Source organism: Podarcis vaucheri (assembly GCF_965113315.1).
Source record: "Podarcis vaucheri genome assembly, chromosome: Z".
Taxonomy (NCBI): domain Eukaryota; kingdom Metazoa; phylum Chordata; class Lepidosauria; order Squamata; family Lacertidae; genus Podarcis; species Podarcis vaucheri.
In genome coordinates this window covers 31,507,130-31,528,575 of record NC_138758.1, presented here as the reverse complement: position 1 = coordinate 31,528,575, position 21,446 = coordinate 31,507,130, and the positions used below count along the sequence as shown (strand labels likewise).

Genomic DNA, 21,446 nt, shown 5'->3' with positions numbered 1-21,446 from the left:
CCTGGGTGGGTTACGCAGACACCCTGGGGTCTGCAGACCATCAGTTGTGAACCACTGCTGCAGGGTGTTGCTATGCCCACTACAAACATCTCCACTGGGCCTTCTGAGATAGCAGGCTGGACTTCAGAGACATTCTGTAAAAGATTGTGGTGCTTTTGAACAGCAAGGAGAGATAATTTCTATCCATTTGCCTGTTTATGTGTTTATGTATAATTTGATACGCTGGGGAAATTGGAGGAAGTGTTGGGCTGCTAGTCCATAAGAACTTTGTATGATTTTGTGGGGGTTGCGGGGAGTTATTTGCAAAAGGAGGTAAATAGAATTGTAGTCTGTTTATGCAGCTAAATAAGCTTGTGAATCTACAGGAACATCAGAACCAGCAGAGCAGCTGAAATGTATAACCGCGTAATAAACAGACACAAAGGGTGTGTGTGGTGTGTGGGTATTTGATCTCAGCTTCAAGGGATGCTAGGTGGGTCTGTTGCAAATAATGACAGGAATAAGAGCCAGCCACCTGGGGAAGAGTTGTGGCTTAGTGGGTAGAGCACCTGTTTTGCCTGCAGAATGCCCCTGGTTCAATCCCTAATGGCACCTTCAGGTAGGGCTAGGAGAGACCCTCTAGATCAGAGCTTTCCAAACTGTGTCACGACACATTAGTGTGTTGGCTGCAGTGTGTAGGTGTGTCGCACGAACGCTCCCCCACACTCCTCCAAGAGCTGGAAAATGGTTAGTTTAACCTCCGGTTTGGTAGTAAAACTGAATTACTGTGCCATGAAATGATTCATGTCTAAAAAGTGTGTCACCAACAAGAAAAGTTTGGAAAGCTGTGTCCTAGATGAAACCCTGGAGAGCTGCTGCCCAGTCAGTGTAGACAATACTGAGCTAGATGGACCCAATGGTCTAACTCAGTGACAAGGCAGCTTCCTATGTTCCTCTTTTGCTCTGTCTCCTGGGGGCCTCAGAGCATATGCCAGCCCCGCTGTGAGTCCTTCAGCAAGGCTTGCCATGAAGCTGAGTGTCCAACTTGGCTTCCTTCGGCCACTTGCCTTTAACTAAAAAAGAGAAACCTGAAGCTAGCAACAAGTGAAGCTTCTCATACTGGGAGAATTTGGTAACCCCTGTCCTAGAACCATCATTGGACACTCACAGCAGCACTGCACAGAATTATGCACATTTAAGGCAACCCTGGGTGCTACCCACCAGGGACACTGGAAATGAGCTGGGTGTGCACTAGGACTGTCCTCTGGTGAATGGCACCTTTCGAAACAAAAAGCAAAAACACATTTGATCCCTCTGCAAAGGCATTGATGCTAAGGAGCCAGAGACCACCCCACCTCACAGGATGTCTTAAAATTGCATCTATCTCTGCTCATGAATCAGGAAGAGGCAGGGGACTTCTGGTGCACAGGCAGGGCAGTCCAGCAGAGTATACTGATAAAAGACAAAAAATTAAACCTCTTGTTTCTGTCTTCTTGGTTTCAAGAAAGGGTAAATCAACCACACCATACCAAACCAGGGCAAGTTTCATGCTGTTGTTCAGATCTCCCTTTTTTGTAATCTTGGATTCTCTTGTTGCTCAAAATACAATTAAAAAAGGCAAAATTTTGGTTGTTGGAGTATATTGTTGTTCATTTGTGTGTGTCTCCCCTCCCCCCGAAAAATGACTTCTACAAATAATTAGTGCATATCAGCTTTTATAGATTTTCCTGCAGAATCCTGAGAGTAAAGAAGAGAACTTCATTCAAGCTAATAGCAGTACAGTCTCCTCAGGTGCCTGAAGAAAGCAAGAAGTTTATAACCAAACAGAAGTCACTACCAGGCATTGCTTTTTCTGAAATGAGCTCTAATTCCCTCACCAGCCTTACTTTCACCAACACCACAAGTGTATCGTTGTTGTTGTTGTTTTTCCCAGAATGTACTTGCAAAGCAGCCAAGTTAATCAAAGGTGCACATTTTCAGGTACAGAGTAACCTTTCCATGGAGATTCCTGAGTGACAGACTCCAGTTTAACAGCCTCATTGCAGCCTTGTGTCCACAAAGCAGCAGCTTCTGTGGAGGCTACAGCATATAGATACTGCACCTCCTTAGCTTATTAAAAAAGGACTTCCAAGAAGGGAAAGTAAAGGGGGGGGGAGTAGGTATGCAGTTGGAGGATGGATGGCGGCTAACAGATTGAGGTTGAATCCTGACAAGACAGAGTACTGTTCTTGGGAGACAGGGGGCGGGCAGGTGTGGAGGATTCCCTGGTCCTCAGTGGGGTAACTGTGCCCCTGAAGGACCAGGTGCGCAGCCTGGGAGTCATTCTGGACTCACAGCTGTCCATGGAGGCACAGGTCAATTCTGTGTCCAGGGCAGCTGTTTACCAGCTCCATCTGGTACGCAGGCTGAGACCCTACCTGCCCGCAGACTGTCTCGCCAGAGTGGTGCATGCTCTAGTTATCTCTCGCTTGGACTACTGCACTCTATGTGGGGCTACCTTTGAAGGTGACCCAGAAACTAAAACTAATCCAGACTGCGGCAGCTAGACTGGTGACTGGGAGCGGCCGCCGAGACCACATAACACCGGTCTTGAAAAACCTACATTGGCCCCCAGTACGTTTCTGAGCACAATTCAGTGTTGGTGCTGACCTTTAAAGCCCTAAACAGCCTTGGTCCTGTATATATACCTGAAGAAGCGTCTCCACCCCCATCGTTCTGCCAGGACACTGAGGTCCACGCCTCGAGCCTTCTGGCGGTGCACTCACTGCAAGAAGTGAGGTTACAGGGAACCAGGCAGAGGGCCTTCTCAGTAGTGGCACCCGCCCTGTGGAACGCCCTCCCACCAGAGGTCAAAGAGAAAAAGTACCAGACTTTTAGAAGACATCTGAAGGCAGCCCTGTTTAGGGAAGCTTTTGATGTTTAATAGACTGTTGTATTTAAATATTCTGTTGGAAGCCGCCCACAGTGGCTGGGGAAACCCAGCCAGATGGGTGGGGTATAAATAAATTATTATTATTATTATTATTATTATTATTATTATTATTATTATTATTAAACACAAGGGTTTTGTGGAGTCTCCTGCAGTGGACCTTTGAGCCCGGGGATACTCCCAGCTCTTTAAAAGGTCTGTTTGGTCACCGCCTCTCTGTGTTTGGAAAGTCGCCAGGCTTTCCTAGATCAATAAAACCTGATTTGGCCCACCCCAGAGAGACAGTCCTAAAACCCAAGACAGATTTTTTTAAAAGGACTTATTTATATGGCACATAATAAAACTATGGAACTTGCTCCCACAGGAGGCAGTCCTGGCCCCCAACTTGGATGGCTTTAAAAGAAAATTCGGTTCATACATAATAAGTCTATTGAGGGCTATTAGCCATGATGGCTATGATTTTGCCTTCACAGTTGGAGACAGCAATGCTTCTGAATCCCAGTTGCTGGAAACCACAAGAGGTGAGAGGGCTCTTGTGCTCAGGTCCTGCTTCGGGGTTGGCCCCTGTGAGAACTGGGTGTGCTATGTGCCTGATCCATCAGGCTGTTTTGATATTCTTAAGGTGGTAGCACCACTCATTCCCCACTCCCAACAGGATGCAAAATTCCTCAAGCACAGCTTTGAGCAGTTGAATCTTTTTCCCAACCCCAACACACACACCCCACAGTCATACACAAACCACAGTCCAAATTGCCCATGTTTTGGAAGTACACAGTTGCATACCCAACAGCTGTCCCTATTTAATTGGGACACCCTGGATTTGGGCCCTGCAACCTTTGGCTGTGGCAGTGGTGGTGCACTCCTGCAAGGTGCCTCCTCAAGGCACACATGGTGCAGGAGATGTGCTGAACAAGGCAGGGAAGGATGGAGAAGTAACCATCAAACTCTTTAGGGTGCCACCGGGTGCCTCCATCCCCTTGCACTCCTGAGAGTGCAATGCACCAGCTGCCTCCACATGGTTGTGGGGACACACCAAGGGCAAGGCAGCGAGCTGAGAGGAGTGCACAGCAGCAAAGATCTGGGAGAAAGTAAGGCTAGGGCATGTGTAGGGGGACTGTAGGGGAAGGGGCACTAGCAAAGGCAAAATCCTTGTCCAATCACAAGCCACACAAGTGAGCCTGGCCTTGGGTGGGAAAGGGGGACGGGACAGATGTCATGGAAGGCGAGGTGGAAGGGGAGGGAGTCCGCTTGGCAAAATCAGAAGGCAGAGAGTGTCCACTTAGAGAACTGCCACCTAAGCCGTGCACTAGACGAGAAAGCAGAGGCAATGTTGGAAGAAGTTCCCACCAAAGAATAAAAAAGATGATGGACTATGAGGAATTGGGAAAGTTAACAGTCAAAATAAGAGAACCTAATAACAATGGGTTTTTGGAAGAATGGAAGCCTTTTGCAAATTACTTAAAGAAATACTATAGTGATGAACTCAACAAGCAAGATTTGAACTATGAGCAACAGAAGTAATTAGAAATTATTGCAGCAGAGAGGGAGAAATAAAAACACCATGGAAAACAGGGTGGGAAGTCAACTAAACAAAATACAAATTTATCATGTCTTAGAGTGTATATGTTAAACGTTTGAAAATTTAATAAAATATAATTTTTAAAAGAGAGAAAGTGGCAATTTCACCCCCAAATCACAGGCTGAACTATAGGGGGGAGGACACACTGACAAGTAAGGGGGGGGTGTCCCTATTTTCCTCTGAATCAAAGTTGGAGGATATGCAGTTGTGCCTTTGGTATTGTGGGCCCAGATCTTTGGAATTCTCAGCATTGAGTTCATTGGCCAACACACAATGTTCTGCTCCATTCACAACTGGTAGGAGGGTTGCCAAGGGTCATATCGCTTCCCACCCCCCTCATGAACTGTTGCTATTTCAGGATGTCTGCCCATAAGAAAAAAATGATAGGTATAATGGATAGAGTCTGTATTTCCTGTGAAGCTGAAATCCCTTAATTTTCAAATGCATTTGCAGGGGAGGTGGTGGGGGGGAGAAAGTACAGCAAGGAGTAACAGCAAATATGCTTTCAAAAAAGAAAAAAGAAAAAAAGGGGTCTGAACCATCTACAAATATAGCACATGGTGCCCTGCTCTGGAAACTGAAATTGCGGTGTATGTTCCACCCAGAGCTGCAATTATTCTTAGGCTTTCATTAGCAAGCTCTTTCCCAAGCCCACGGTTAATAAGTAAAATAAAGCACCATAAATTGCCATAGCGAAAGGCTAGCAGAATCAGAAGTCTCTCTTGCACCTTTTTCCATGAGCAGGGGCGCAGGGTATAGGGGGCACAAGGGGCTTCAGCCCCCTCAATATTTTGAGGCAGGGGGCAGAGCCCCCCCCAATATTGAAGGGGCAGCCAACCCCCACTGGCCCTGGATGAGTGTCAGTGCGCCAAAGCACCGTCCCACCAGGCAGGGGTGGGTAACTTGGGCAGTCAGTGCATTGGCATTATATGAACAGAGTGTCTTGACCTGGTGAGCATCCATATGAAAAGGACCTCTGGACTGGGGCCTTGGAAAAACAGCACAGCTTCCTGGGGCTGATGGAAGCTGCAATTGAATACAGTGGTACCTCGCAAGACGAATGCCTCGCAAGATGAAAAACGCGCAAGAGAAAGAGTTTTCCGTTTTTTTAGTCGTTCCGCAAGACGAATTTCCCTATGGGCTTGCTTCGCAAGACGAAACGTCTTGCGAGTTCTTGTGAGTTTGTTTCCTTTTTCTTAAAGCCGCTAAGCCGTTAATAGCCGCTAAGCCGCTAATAGCTGTGCTTCGCAAGACAAAAAAACCGCAAAACGAAGAGACTCGCAGAAAGGATTAATTTCGTCTTGCGAGGCACCACTGTACCACCTGGAGACGGCATCACGTTAGCAAAGGGGAAACGGACGGGAACATCAGGAGGCAGCATGGCAGCAGCAGCAGAAGAAAAGAGCTCCTGAAGCCAGCCAGAGTAAAAGGCTCTGGTGACCGATTCCCGGACCCCCCAGGACTGCTGCTGCCAGCACTGCCAACGGAGAGGAATTGGGGGTGCCCGGGCATCTATCAAAGGAGCCAAAACACCCCCCCCCACGACTGAGATTGAGCCGGAAAGGCACCCGACCCCCCCCCCCCAACAGCCGAGAGGAGCTCCAAAACCAGGAGGACAGTGGAGCTAACGCAAAGAGGGAGAAAGAAAGGGAGAGAGAGGAAGAAAAAGAAAGAAAGAAAAAGGAGCCCCAAATTTACCGTTGCTGCCCCCATCTCTGCCGACGGGAAAGCAGAGGAGAGGTAGGTGAGCACGGTGAAGGCTTCAGGGAAGAAAAGGGGGGAAAAACGCACGTGGCTGAGCCCTACCGGGAGCTCCAGCGGCAAAGAAAACACAGAGAAGCTGCATAACAAAGGAGATCACAGAAAAGAAAAAACAACCTTTCCCCCCCTTTTTTTTAACTCCCCCCCTTTTTTAACCCCTTCCTCCCCCTCCCTCCCTCCCTTTAAAGAAAATATATATATACATCTTTCTTATCCCTCCCCCCCATATACCTACTTTTACCATTTTTCTTTTTAAAAGAGGGGCCACTGCTGCTGCAGCCACCCTTTATTTGAATCTTTACTTTTATTTCTATCTTTTCTACTCACTATTTAAAGACACACTTTTCCACACACACATCCTCAATTTAAACCTCATTTTATTTCCACCTCAAACTCCCCTCTTAAGATTTAAAATGGCAGTACCCAGAAAACAGCCCTGAACCATCACAGGCCATTTCCTGGGACTGCCACTTCGCCCCAGACTTTCCACTCTCTTTTACCTACCCTCTTTTACCTATACTTTACTCATTTTTTTAAAAAAATAAAAAGCTCTATCTAAAGACAACCCCCCCTTTTTTTTTTACCTTTAATTCTCATTTTTATCTTTTACCCGTACACTTTTGGTTGCTTTTTTGCAGACGGAGAGTGGTGGCGGTGGTTGGGGGGAAATAATATTATTATTTTTTAAAAGACAGAGCAGAGCCATACAATTATTCTTCTTTTCTTTCTCTTTTTAAAGCTCTTGTTGGCTTGTTCTTGAGGGGGGAATCTTTCGCCCCCAGCTACGACCACCACTCTCTTTTAAAACAAAAATTTCCTCCATATACCCATTTGGAGAATAAAAAATAATTGTATGGTTTTGTTTGATTTGTTTTTCTTAAGAATAATATTTTCCCCTGGTTATTGTTGTTATTTTTTGTTTGTGGGAAAGTAATTAAAAATGGAGGAAAATTAAACATATACCCTCTAATCTCTTGCATCTCTACCTGCTAACCCCCTTCCCTTTATATGAACTGTCTGTCCATTAGTCTACCCATCTCTGCCTACCTGTCCCCCCCCCCCGCCTCGGCGGCACCGCTGAGGCATCTACAGAAGCCCTAGAGAAGTTCTTAAAACACAGGCTAGAAGTGACACAAATGACCACCTAATCCAAACGCTCTGTAAAAGCCACCAGCCAACAAAGCCTGATCAGCTCAGCGACCCAACAATACCCAGGAATCACCACTGCCACAACTCCTAACCATCACACGCCCAACCCCAAGAGGATGCCAAGCCAACCTCAAACCAAAACCATCAGGGAGACCGAGATGACACCAACCAGGGAGATGGCAAACAATGCTAAGATGGTAACTCCCCTTCAAGATGATGACCACCCAATAACGAAACGAGATCTAAGGGAAATGGAAGCACGATTAGAAGAAACACTGAAGGCCACAATGGCTCCCATGCAGGTACTAATCAACAATCTAACCTCCAAAGTGGAAGCTCTAGAGAACAAGAACCAAATGCAAGAAAGAATAATAGAACAATACCGGGAGGAGAATGCACGTGTGAACAAGAAACTGGACGAACTGGTAAACCAAATGGAAGCAGAACACAACGAGATGAAAATTAAGCAAGCCGACCTTGAAGACCGCAATAGACGTTGTAACATCCGCTTCCGCAACTTTCCTGAAAAAACAGAGGAGGAAAGCCCAGCAGACCTAATTATACGCTGGCTGAAAAACACAATCCCAAGCCTGAAACTTGAGGCAGATGACTTGGAGAGGGCTCACAGAGCCCTAAAACCTATGCCAAAACCCAGTGCCCCCCCAAGAGACATCATTGTATGCTTCACACGCTACCAAAAGAAGGAAGAGATATGGCACCGACTCAGAAACTCAAGCAACCTTCGATATGGAGAAACCCCCATTCTGGCCCTACAGGACCTATCTCAGGATACCCTAAACCGGAGGAAAAGCCTGCGCCCATGCACCCAGCGTCTCCAACAAGCAGGGATCAAATACCGATGGGGCTTCCCCTTCCGCCTCATTGTAACAACGAACACAACACAACACATGGCTACCAACATACCTGAGGCCCTGCAACTACTAAAGAACCTTGAACTTGACCTCCCGCCAGAATGGAAACCGACAAACCCACCAAGTGACAGCCCCAACCACAAGGAAACAACAGCAAACAGCTGGACAACGGTACAGAAGAAAAAGATACAACAGAAGCGGCGCAACAACGCAAACCAATACAGGCAAGCATCATGCTCAGAACCGTCCCGCCGGCCATACGACACAAGAAACCAGACCAAGATCAACCAAACCAACTCATCGCAGATGGACAACCCTACAACAACAACAACCCCAGCCGAAAGAAGCAACCAGGAAAAAACCACAAACTGAAGGACTGGTGATTCCCCCCCCTTTCCCCCCCAAAAAACATAGATTTAGTTAACACCATCAACATCCCCCCCAGCCCCGCACCCCCACAGAAATCCCCACCCCAACACCAGTCCAGACGACCTCAACCACATTCCCCATCACCCACACCTTCAACATCCTCATACTCCATACTAAGGAAAAACAACTCCAACCTTAATAACACAATCCACAATCAGGCTAAAATCTGATACCCAACCAGCACTATGGTGGCACCAGAGCGTACCAACACCCACATCCCCACCCCAACACACCAACAATGTTGCTTATAACACTGGCAACATTGCTTATGAACCTTATACCTGACAGCAACACTACAAAGTCACTTCACACTGTCTCGCTGATCACCCCCTATCGCAAACAACAGGGGGGATGGCCTGTCCTTGAACACGGCCTTCCACACCAGCTGAGACCTAGGACCAACTGGCTAAATGCCAGATGGCCTAAAATACCCCAAACAAACACCTATATGACTACATATAGGAAACTCCCTACAACTTACCCCCTACTCTTTAACCCAAATCTCACTCTAATCCTACTAGCCCCCCACCCACCACACCCTAGGTCAGCGCAACCCCACTGGCTCTTTAAACAACACAAAGAGAGAGACACAAGACAACCCGAACGGGTTGGCAGGGAATCGCCCCACATAATAGATAAACAAAATGGCTAACCTAAAAGCAATTACATTAAACGTGAGGGGGCTGGGAAACCCCATCAAAAGAAAACGCATCACCTCATACATAAACACCATGAAACCACACATCATCTTCCTACAAGAAATACACAATCCACCCAAAGGCAGCAAACTCCTGAGCGACCCCCGCTTTAGTCAACAGTGGGTCGCACGAGGCTCAGGGAAAGCCCGTGGTGTAGCCATAATACTCAGTAGGGACCTGAACTTCACTGCCACAACAGCCCTCAAGGACAAAAAAGGCAGATTCATTTTCGCTAAAGGGACACTAGATGGCAAAATCAAACTGACAATCGGCTCCATATATGCCCCAAACACGAAACAACTAGAATTCTTCCAGAAAACACTAAACAAATTCCTCTCCTTCTCTGAAGGGGAAGCAATCCTAGGAGGGGACCTCAATCTAAATATGAAAGGTATATCCCTGAAAGATATCCACCCCACAACCCCATGGGCAACCTTCCTCCGAAGGAAACCCCCAACAACCAGGAACTCTTACAAGTTACTAAAAATGCTAAAAAACAGGGGTCTCTACGACATTTGGGGTGAGCAAAACCTGGGAGACATCAGCCATACATTCCAATCGGGACGCCATGATACAGTGTCCAGACTGGACAGCATTCTACTCACACAGGGTCTGATTCCCTCAGTAGAATCAACAAACATAGGTAACATTAAAATCACAGACCACGCCCCAGTAGAAGTCACTGTTAAAATAGGAGAAGGAACACAAACCACCTCATCATGGTCCTTCAGTCCCATCCTAACTACAAACAAACAAATTAGAGAGAGTCTCACAAAAACCCTCCAAAACTACTTCAAAGAAAACGATGTAAACAATACAACAACCCCCCTCCTATGGGACGCAATGAAAGCAGTCACCAGAGGAGCTTGCATAAAAGAGAAAACATTCCTTAAAAAACAAACCTCCTCAAAAATTAGCAAAATAGAACAAGACATCACAGTCCTCTTATCACGCTACAAACAAACAGGATCTAAAAAACTCCTCAAACTTATAGAACAGAAAAGGAGAGAACTAGACTCCTTAGAAATCAACAAAACAATGATCAACATTCTATACTCTAAACAACGTTTCTATGAATATGGAGGGAAAAACTCCAGATTACTAGCAAATAGATGTAGGAAAAAAGCACTCAAAACAAGAATACACTGCATCACCAAAAAAGACGGCAACATAACATTCTCCCCCAAAGAAATAATTTCAGAATTTGCAGAATTTTACTCCAACCTATACACCTCCCATAACCCACCAGAGAGGGAAATCAAAAAATTTCTAGCAGGACTGACCATGCCTACCCTAACTGATGAGGAACAGGAATTCATGGATAGCCCTATCACCCCAGAGGAAATAGATGCGGTCCTCAAAAACTTGAAACCACACAAAGCCCCAGGCCCAGACGGCTTCACAGCAGAATTCTATAAGAAATTCAAAGAACCCTTGATGCCCTACATGACCCGCCTATTCAACGACATCATAAAAGGGGGCCCCATCCCCAAAACCTGGACCCACTCCAAAATAGTCTCCATCCCAAAACCACTAAAAGACAGCCTCAAAGTAGAATCATACCGCCCAATCTCATTAATGAACCAAGACTACAAGATATTCACATCAATCTTGGCCAACCGCCTAAAAATCTTCCTACACAAGTTAATAGCCCCAGACCAGACTGGCTTTGTCCCTGGCCGCAATATAACAGACCCCATCAGGAAACTACTGAACCTCATCGAACACAGCAAGGCAACCAAACTCCCATTGACAATTATGTCCCTAGACATCCTCAAAGCCTTTGATTGCTTGGAGTGGAAATACATACTAGCAGTACTAACTAACATGAAATTTGGCCCCAACTTCCTACAAATCCTCAAACAAATATACTCCCAAGCCTCAGCAAAATGCAGAACTAACAATATGGATTCTAACACTATAGCTATCCAAAGAGGCACGAAACAAGGATGCCCACTGTCTCCCTTCTTATTTATCCTGGCTCTGGAACCCCTAGCAATCCGCATCCGAGCAGCCACAGACATCAAGGGAGTGGAAATAAAAGGCAGGACCTATAAATTAGGGCTCTTTGCAGATGACCTAATGGTCACAACACCAGACCCCGTAAGCACAGCAACCTCCCTAATCAGAGAACTCAACGCATTTGCAATGGTGTCGGGCCTACAGGTAAATTTCACAAAGTCAGAAGCTATGTGCTTCAATACCCCTCCTCACACCCAAAAAGAACTCACGAAGGTCACCAAAATAAAACTTTGCCACACCAAGTTCAGATACCTAGGGGTACAAATAACCAGAAACCTCAATAAATTGTACCTCCACAACTACAAGCCCCTGTGGCGACAAATTAACAAAGACCTAAAGAGATGGAATAACATGAACCTCACTCTCTCAGACAAAATAGCCATGATCAAAATGATCACACTCCCAAAACTAACCTACCTATTCCAAACCCTCCCAATCTGGATCCCCTCAACCCAACTTCACAGTTGGCAGAGAAAACTACACTCTTTCATCTTCTCACATAAAAAACCAAGAATAAGCCCCAAATACCTGCACCTCCCCACCTCAGAAGGAGGATGGGGAATCCCCAACATAGAAGCATATTACAACGCCAACCAAATACGCCATATAATCCCATATATACTAGAAGATGAGACAAAACAATGGGTACACCTAGAGAAGGACACAATTGAAAACACCTGCACCACAACATACCCACTCCTCCCAAACAAACTAAAGAAAATTCCCACAACACTTAACAGGTACACACAGACCATGCTCAAAGCATGGAAAACACAAATAGGCAAACTATCCCCAACCCCATCCCCACTAATCCCCCTGGCATACCACCCATTATTCCACCATGCAGCACAAAACCTCAAGATAAAAACCTGGCGAACCAAAGGCTTGTATCGCCTAATAGACTTTTATAAAAATAACAAACCCTTGTCAACACAAGAAATACAAGACAAACTAGAAGACACCCAAATGCCCTGGTTAACACAACACCAACTACATGCCCTCTTAAACAACCCAACAGTAAAATCAGCAGCAACTAGGCCCCTGACAACCTTCGAAAACCTCCTTCTAACAACAAAGGGAAACGGTAAAGGGATGGTATCCGCAATATACAAAATACTACTCCAAAATCTCGCAAATCCCCTAGACGCAATCAAAAATCAATGGGAGAATGACATAGGCTATGAGATAAACCCCACTCAATGGACCAGAATGTGGTCTAAACCCCCCTTTAAATCCATATCAACGAAAAGAAAAGAACTCACACTGAAACTCACCTACAGGTGGTACCTAACACCAAGGAAACTAGCACTAATACACCCAGGAACCTCACCAAAATGCTGGAGAGGGTGCACCTCCACAGGCACATACTTCCACATGTGGTGGGAGTGTCCCAAAATCCAACTGTTCTGGACAACAGCCATACAAGAAATTTGTAAAATAACTAAGCAAGTAATAGACACCACCCCAGAATTGGCCCTACTAAACATCTTCCAAGACAACAATGCCCATTTACACCACAAAGAACTCATAACCCACCTGCTCTCAGCAGCCAGAAACACCATAACCAGACACTGGAGAGACCTGTCAGGAGTAAGCATGGACCAATGGTATCAAATAGTATGGGAAACAGCCCTACTAGAAAAATTAACTAATAAACTGAAACTGACACGGGGACAAACAGAAGAAGATGCCTTCACCCCGGTATGGCTCCCCTTTATCACACACACAGCCCAACAGGACAATGACAATAATCCACCAACAGCATACAAATCAATAAGGCTAACCTGATCCAAAACACCCACCCACCTCACTCACACACGAAAACAAAGATCACCACAGCCAATCACAAGCAAACAATCACACCCTAGGCCAACCCCAACCTCTCTCAACACCAAAGGAACACAAGTGAACAACAAAAGCACGCTGACACCAAACTCTACATACATTAAACATAATAGAAACACCGCCACCCAATCCCACCCTTATCCATCTTCCCTCTCTCCACCCCCCCTTCTTTTTTCTCTCCTTTTTTATTTTTATTTTTATTTTTATTTTCTTCTCCCCCTAATGAAACAGATTTGTAAAAATGTTACATGGGGAAAAAATATATATGAGGCACTACACTTCTGTAAAACAAGAAAATCCTTAATAAAATATTAAAAATAAAAAAAGCAAAGGGGAAACGTTCATTTTTACAGCACTAGCAGGTAATTGTTTTCTGTTGTGTTGTTTAGTCGTTTCCGACTCTTCATGACCCCATGGACCAGAGCACGCCAGGCACTCCTGTCTTCCACTGCCTCCCGCAGTTTGGTCAAACTCATGCTGGTAGCTTCGAGAACACTGTCCAACCATCTCGTCCTCTGTCATCCCCTTCTCCTTGTGCCTTCCATCTTTCCCAACATCAGGGTCTCTTCTCATGAGGTGGCCAAAGTATTGGAGCCTCAGCTTCAGGATCTGGCCTTCCAGTGAGCACTCAGGGCTGATTTCCTTAAGAATGGATACATTTGATCTTCTTGCAGTCCATGAGACTCTCAAGAGTCTCCTCCAGCACCATAATTCAAAAGCATCAATTCTTCAGCGATCAGCCTTCTTTATGGTCCAGCTCTCACTTCCATACATCACTACTGGGGAAACCATAGCTTTAACTATACGGACCTTTGTTGGCAAGGTGATGTCTCTGCTTTATAAGATGCTGTCTAGGTTTGTCATTGCTTTCCTCCCAAGAAGCAGGCGTCTTTTAATTTCGTGACTGCTGTCACCATCTGCAGTGATCATGGAGCCCAAGAAAGTAAAATCTCTCACTGCCTCCATTTCTTCCCCTTCTATTTGCCAGCAGGTGATGGGCCAAGTGGCCTTCTGTGGTTGGTGTCAAATGCTGTGCCACCATTGCATGGTGGCCAAATGTGGATCCTGCAGCCATTGGGGCCAGCACAGTGTGCATGTGCAAACACACCACACACACACACACACAGAGAGAGAGAGAGAGAGAGAGAGAGAGAGAGAGAGAGAGAGAGAGAAGATCCAGGCAGTAGGATTGCCAGGTAACCAGACCTGCAGCCTGACCTGCTCTGACAGCATGACCCTTAAAGGCAGCCTGCTGTGCCAAAATCGACAGCTGAAGCTTTTCAAGGCAGAGATGGTTATTATCACCTGCTCTTGCCTGCACATCAAATTAGTGTTAATAGAGTCTGTTGAAAAGATTGCAAAGCTGGTCACCTCACATTAAAAAGAATATTATAGACCTGGAAAGGGGCAGCAAAAATAATGAAGGGGAAGGACCGTCTCCCCTATGAAAACGGGTTGCAGCGTTTGGGACTTTGGGGTTTAGAGAAAAGACAAGTGAGAGGCAACATGACGGGAGGTTGTAAAATGATGCATGGCATGAAGAAAGTAGATAGAGAAAAGTTTATTCTCTCTCGTAACACAAGAACTCATGGACATCCAATGAAGCTGACTGGTGGAAGATTCAGGGTGAGTAAAAGAAAGTCCTTTATGCAGCTCATAGTTAAACTGTGGAACTCACTCAGTGATGGCCACCAATTTGAATGGTTTTAAAAGAGGATTAGACAAATTCATGAAAAAGGATATCTTTATATAATTTTTTAATTAGTTTTCCAATATACCCCCAATAATAGCAAAATTATAACAATAACAATTCCCAAATTATACAATTATCAAAGTGCCAATCAACTTCCAATTAATACATTTTAGTTAAAATGGCTCCCCGCATGATGGTTTGGGTGCATTTCTGATCTTATATCACTGTGTTCCATAATCTTAATTAATGTCAGTTATATCTCAGTTATAATAATCCCTTAGTCAACAGCTACGTAATTAGTTATTTCCATTTGTGATGCTACAATATATAAATGTATAAAGCTTCAAGTGAGGAACTCAAACTATTATGTTTATTCTGCCCTGCGTGTGAAAACTGTTACAACCATGGAGATTCCTTCTGTCCATATATGGTGTTGTCTCTTTCACTTCCCAGCTGTTGTTTTCTCCCATCATGGCTTGGGGCAGAACTGACTCTCAAAGTTTCTCACAGGTCTTACCTCTCCATCCCTTGTTTTGACGTCTTGGAACAGGCAACAGTCTGCTAGAAACCATTCTGTCTCACCAGTAAAGCATGTCACAGATCTTTGCCATTTTTCTCTCAGCCTAGGACAAGGTGGGCAGTTTTTGAATGCGCTGAAGATTTAATACTGCTTTCCAGCTCCCGGAATCTCTGCAGCATTCTTATCACAGCCCGCAAATTATTTTCCTTCCAGCAAGAGATTAATGGCCCAATTACAGTGGTACCTCAGGTTACGTACTTAATTCGTTCCGGAGGTCCGTTCTTAACCTGAAACTGTTCTTAATCTGAGGTACCACTTTAGCTAATGGGGCCACCCGCTGCCACCACGCGATTTCTGTTTTCATCCTGAAGCAAAGTTCTTAACCCGAGGTACTATTTCTGGGTTAGCGGAGTCTGTAACCTGAACCGTATGTAACCTGAAGCGTATGTAAGCCGAGGTACCACTGTAAACATTATCTTAGATTACAACCTGTCAGTAGCACACACAAATCTCAGTCTCTTTTTCCTTGTCTGTTGTTTTTAAATGGAGTTGAGGGGAATTACTCTGTCTTTCCAACAGTCATACTTGAGCTTCTCCTCCCCCTCCTTTCTTCATTTCAGATCGCACACCGTTTCCATTTTTGCTAGTTAATAACAACATTACTCCAACGTCCCTGCCTCACTTGTAAATATCTTTTTATTTTATATTCTGAAGAGGGTTGCTGAATCATAAATATTTAACAGAAACTAAGAATAAATAAACCATGGGCTTCCCTCTCCCTAATCGACTCTCACACCGAAGAAAATCTTATCTCAATTCAAACCTTTGATCCTTGTAGCTGGTATATTTGGCAGTACATTTGTACCTTGGTTTTCAAACAGCTTAGTTCTTAAATGTTTGGGCTCCTGAACACTGCAAACCCAGAAGTGACTGTTCCGGTTTGGGAACTATTTTTGGAAGCTGAACATCCGACAGGGCTTCCGCAGCTTCTGATTGGCTGCAGGAGCTTCCTGAAGCCAATCAGAAGCCGCGCTTTGGTTTCCAAACTTTTTGTAACTCGAACGGACTTCTGGAATGGATTCTGTTCGGCTTCTGAGGTGTGACTGTATGTTGTTGCAAACCCTTTCCATCACGTGCCGGTACTTTAAAGCCAATTAAAGATCCAATTAAATGGAGAACTTCTGCTTCTTAATGGCAGCGTGGGAGGATTTTCACCAGGTGAAGTGCTTTTGCATTCAACGCCTCCCTGCCTCCCATATTCCATGCCGGAGTGAAAGCCAGGTACCAAGACGAACTGCAAGTGAATCCCATTCCCCCCTTCTCTGGGGAGAATTTGCAATGATGATTTACCCTCTGTCATCCTTGTTTTCCATCCACTGATGATCCCCCACTGTAGTGGGGGCTGCCTTCATTAAGGTCATGATCAAGAATATTAATGGCTGATAGCCAGGATGGCTGTGCTCTGCCTTCACTGTTGTAGGCAGGAATGCTTCTGAATACCAGTTGCTGGAAACTCTTGGAGAGGAGAGGGCCCTTGTGTTCAGATTCTGCTTGTGGTTTTCTCACAGGCATCTGGTTGGCCACTGAGGGAACAGGATGGGCCATTGGCCTGATCCCACAGCCTCATTTTATGTTCTTATGAAAAGAAAGAAGCTAACTTTATCTGCTGTGTTTCTCTTCTGGGGCCCTCCTTGGCCCAAAGCAATGAGACAACCAAATATTCCTCCCTTCTCTCTCTTTCTCCCCGCAAATGCACAATGCCAATAACTTCCATAATGCAAGATTAATGGATCTACTTGGAAAAAGTGTTGAGACTTTGATTCCTTGTGCAAAATCCTTAAAGAAGCTGTCCTCCTCAACTTTCTACTTTCTTTACTAGGAGGGAATCTAGTGGCTCTCATTCATCAAGTTTAGGATTAATGCACATTCTCCCAAGAAGAAGAAGACAGGACATATGTGGCAGATGCTGGACAGCAAAGCAACGCAACATTTGTTGTAATTATAGGAAACAAGGACACACCAAGGCCTCATATATTCAGCATGGTGTTCCTGCTTGTTTAGGGTGATCTTTCTCAAAGCAAAACTGTTTTGTTTTTCTCTGTTTCCTTTCTCCATTTCACACACTTGCCAGGAGACAACTCTCATTTAGCAAACTCATCTGTGCAGCTGAACGCTAAGAAAAACAACAACCATTTAACAGAATGCCTTGCAGCCACTGCTATAACCCAGCCTTTCAGGACACTGCTCATTTTTCACTGTGCTTTATTTGCATCAAGACAGCTGACATGATGAGGTTGTCACTGAGCTGCAATTTGCTTTACTAGAGAACAACAAATTGCCGTTTCACCACAAAGATCTCAAAGTCAGTCTCCATATATTTGCCTCATTTGTACAAATTGTCATGCAGCATGCAGAAAGTGTTTGCTTCCAAAAAATTTCTAGTGTGTGGTGGGGCAAAGAGAGCAGTTTCTGTGACAGGTGAGAAGGCAGTCTGCAGCTTGTATAAGAACACGAGAAGAGCCTTTTGGATCAGGCCAGTGGAGCAGCATCCTCTTCTCACAGTGACCAACCAGATGCCTCTGTGGGAAACCTTCAAGCAGGATTTGGGCACTAGAGCAGCACTTTCCGCAACTGATATTCAGAGTCATGGCTGCACAGACTGTAGAGGCAGAGTAGAGGCATGGCTAGCAGTCATCAATAACATTCTCCTCCATGAATTTGTCCAATCCTTTCTTAAATCTATCCAAGTTGGTGGCCATCACTGCCTCCTGTGGCAGCGAGTTCCATAGTTTAACTATCCCCTGAATTAAAAACTTTCTTTTTATTTGTCCTGAACCTTTCAGTGATCTTAACTCATCTTCATCTCACCTGGCAATTATGGGAACTCCTTTCAGGTTTAGTTCATTGATTTTTTAAAAAATAATTAAGTGTTAATTAATTGATCAGCATCCAACTGATCAAAATCGGGATGCTCTTTTTTGGTCCCAGGCTCTTGCAGGAACCATTTGACATGCACCAGAGTGCAAAACCAAAAATTGAGTGTCTTTTGGTTTTGCGTGTTCAGACCCAGAAACCTCCCCCCTAAATAAATTCACACGAGACTCAAATTTTGGTTTTGGTTTTTGGCAGAATTTAGGCCACAGCTTTATTGATTACAGAAAGTGAGTGGTTGCATAGGCTCTGGTTTGACTAGCTCCCTGCCATGCAGGTAGCGCTGACCCAGGGTTCCAGCATATGTCAGCCAAGGGTGAACACCTGGATAAGCGGAAAGCTGGGCATGGGCTAACTCCGCCACCCAAATGTCCCCCTGGACTCAGGCACAGGCACAACCCCCTCACAGGGGTTGACCAAACCATCAAGTCCCTGGATTCCTTTAACAGAATACCCTTCACATAGGGATGGTGAGAGCGTTCTCCCATCCCTATCACCTGAACCAGAGCCTATCCACCACACAAGCCCCACGCTTGCAGCCAGACACTCAGACCTGTAACCAATCCCTTAACCCTGCTGGCACGGAGGTCAGCCATAAATCAATCTCAATCACAGACAGATGAACCCCAAGCCTGTAAAGGGACGCATCACGAGAGGTAATGCCGGGTGATGGATCACCATCCTGCCCAAGGCTAGAACTTTCTTGGCCACTGCACTCTGCACATGCCTCCAGGCCCTCTTGGTGGCAGCTGGGCATCGGCTTCCTCGCCATGCACGTCGCTGCAACAGCTGCGACCAAAATATCTTGAGTCCAGGAAGAGCTGCCTTTAACTCTTTCAAGTCCTCCTGCATGCAGGTCTGCAGGCTCAAGCTGGGAGCTTCCGGCAAATCGTTCTCACCCAGCTGCACCACCATTGCCACAGGCGTGCCTTCCACAGACACCTTCGCCCACACCATTGGCTTCATCTCCCTACCACAACTTGTAACATTGCCAACTGCAAATGAATTAGAAATAAGCTCGTAAGTTTCGCTTCCTGCCTTTAATGCTCAAGAGCAGCCTGGCAGAATCTATTAGCATTAATTGTTATTTACAACGATGCCCTCCCTCTGCGCTGCCAAGCCCACCTGGGAAGGCCCGAAGCCCCTTCACTGTGGTCCCAATAAAGACCCAGGGCCACATCTGACTCATCCTCAGATGTCTCAGAAGACATACCTGTAGAAGAGGAGGTATCGCCATCCTTCCGCCTCTTGGCCCTGCGCTTGGAGCGACGACTCTTCTGCCGCTTGCCACCGGATGAAGGGACCCTGGGCACCGGAAGATCCTCCTCAGAAGAGTGGATGCTGAACGTCTCCCTTGGATGGACCGACTGCACCTGAACAGAACTAAAAACATGTAAGGCGCTAAGCTGAAAAGAAGTTCCTTTCCCCATAAGCTGCGCTGCTGGAAGCCCTGAACTCCCAGAACCCGGGGGTGCCGACTGCAAACGTGGCAGTCCAGACTGAAAGGCCTGCTGAACCGTGGCACCCATACTCCTGGGTCGACCCCTGGGACTAGTTGGGACTGGAATCCTGGAAAAATGCAGCTGGGAAAACAAAGCCGCAGAAGAATCAAAAGCCTCACTCCCTTCACTTGCATCAGAGGGACCATGGGCTTCATAAACAGTAGAAGAAGAGGAGAGGCCAGGCTGGGGATCAGGCTGCCTCCCAAATTCCTGAGCCAATGACTCAAGCTGTGAATTCAACCTTGTCAAGGCCGCAGGGTCTGAGCCAATATTGGCAACAATAGAACCCAGACAATCCAGTGTTTGCTGAGGAACTACTGGGGCTTGCACTGAACACTGCGACTGAGGCGGGCCTCTAATTACCCTTTTTGAAGGGTGAGCAGGACTAGGGTTCCTTTTAACAGGCATCTCGATAAGCTCTCCCACAATACAAAATAAATAATTAAGGCTTAACCCATTAAGATGGCGCTCCCACCAAAACAAGATCATGCTCCTGCCAGAAATTGCACTATCACCAGTGCAAATGGCGCTCCCGCCAAATTAAGCTGGAGAAAATGGTCACCGGCCCCAGCAGTTTCCCCAACCAGCCTTAAAATTGGGAGGGGGGGGTGCAGAGTTCACCAGGCTTACAGAGGGGGAACTCTCAGAAGCCGGAACAAGCAGTAGAACTCAAAATATTTTCACCCCCACTAAACTCAGTTCAAGGCTCTTCAAATGAAAGACGCAGCTATAACTGCTCAAAATTGCTGCTCGGGGAACCCAGGGAAATGGAGGAAACTCCACAGGCAAAAGTGCCAACAGCCAAAGCCCCGTGGGCGAAATCTCCTCCAAGATTAATAAGACGAACCGCTGAGCAGAGGTTTTCTCAGGCCACGGCAACGCCGCACTCCGGGAGCCCCCGGATCAGCCAGATCATGAGGGATCAGCAAACGCTGCACGAAGCCACATATATAAAATCGGAATCCGCAGCAAGCCCCACAAAAGGGAAAAATCCAGGAAAATTAAAAGAGTGAAAAACTCCGAAAGGGCACTAAGGGGCCAAGGCCCTGTGGGGGCAAAGGCCCCTCTTAGTCAGGGATGGGGAGGATTAACCTGAAATTAAAGTGAGGGGGAAAAGAGGGGGAAAGAAATGATAATGAAAAGATATCACCAGGATGATCCATCGAAGGTAAATCGCTCTCCCTCTCCCTCTCTCGGTTTGCAGAGGACACACTGTTGGTGTTCTGAATTCAAGCGCTGAAAGAGGGAGCTCTGGGTCATGTGCATGGGCATAAATAGGTCCCTCGAACCGTTTAGACTGCGTCCCATTGGCCAGGTTGCACACAGCTTTGAGGGACCTACCGTTCGGGTGTTGTGGCTGTCCAAACGTACTCACCCACAACACAGGGTGCCAGTTGTCCAGGTCTCACCGCAATACGTGTCCTCTTTAAGGGAGGACCCGATTTGGCACTCTGGCCTAAGCCAGCTGATTCACATAAGAGCATGAGACAAAAAAAGAGAGTATTTTGGTCTAGTGTTCTGGCATGAGCCAGCTGAC

The 21,446-nt window shown here is 46.0% G+C and overlaps 1 protein-coding gene across 6 annotated transcripts; it reads right to left on the bottom strand.

Moving 5' to 3' along the window:
* Positions 1-13,975: 13,975 nt before the first annotated feature.
* LOC309524150 (uncharacterized protein) lies at positions 13,976-21,242 on the bottom strand. Of its 6 annotated transcripts, none has more exons than XR_014215815.1 (3): positions 20,364-21,240; positions 19,621-19,780; positions 13,976-19,402 (listed from the first exon to the last, which is right to left on the bottom strand). XR_014215815.1 is itself a non-coding variant. In XM_082208572.1 (3 exons), the coding sequence occupies exons 1-3, from the start codon at positions 20,062-20,064 to the stop codon at positions 19,017-19,019; spliced, it is 582 nt and encodes a 193-aa protein (XP_082064698.1). In that variant the 5' UTR covers positions 20,065-21,242; the 3' UTR covers positions 13,976-19,016. The 6 variants fall into 6 exon arrangements, 2 of the variants coding, with proteins under 2 accessions (XP_082064698.1, XP_082064699.1); XR_014215816.1 differs by having other exon boundaries at positions 19,621-19,790; positions 20,273-21,239; XR_014215817.1 differs by having other exon boundaries at positions 19,621-19,790; positions 20,364-21,239.
* Positions 21,243-21,446: the final 204 nt, after the last annotated feature.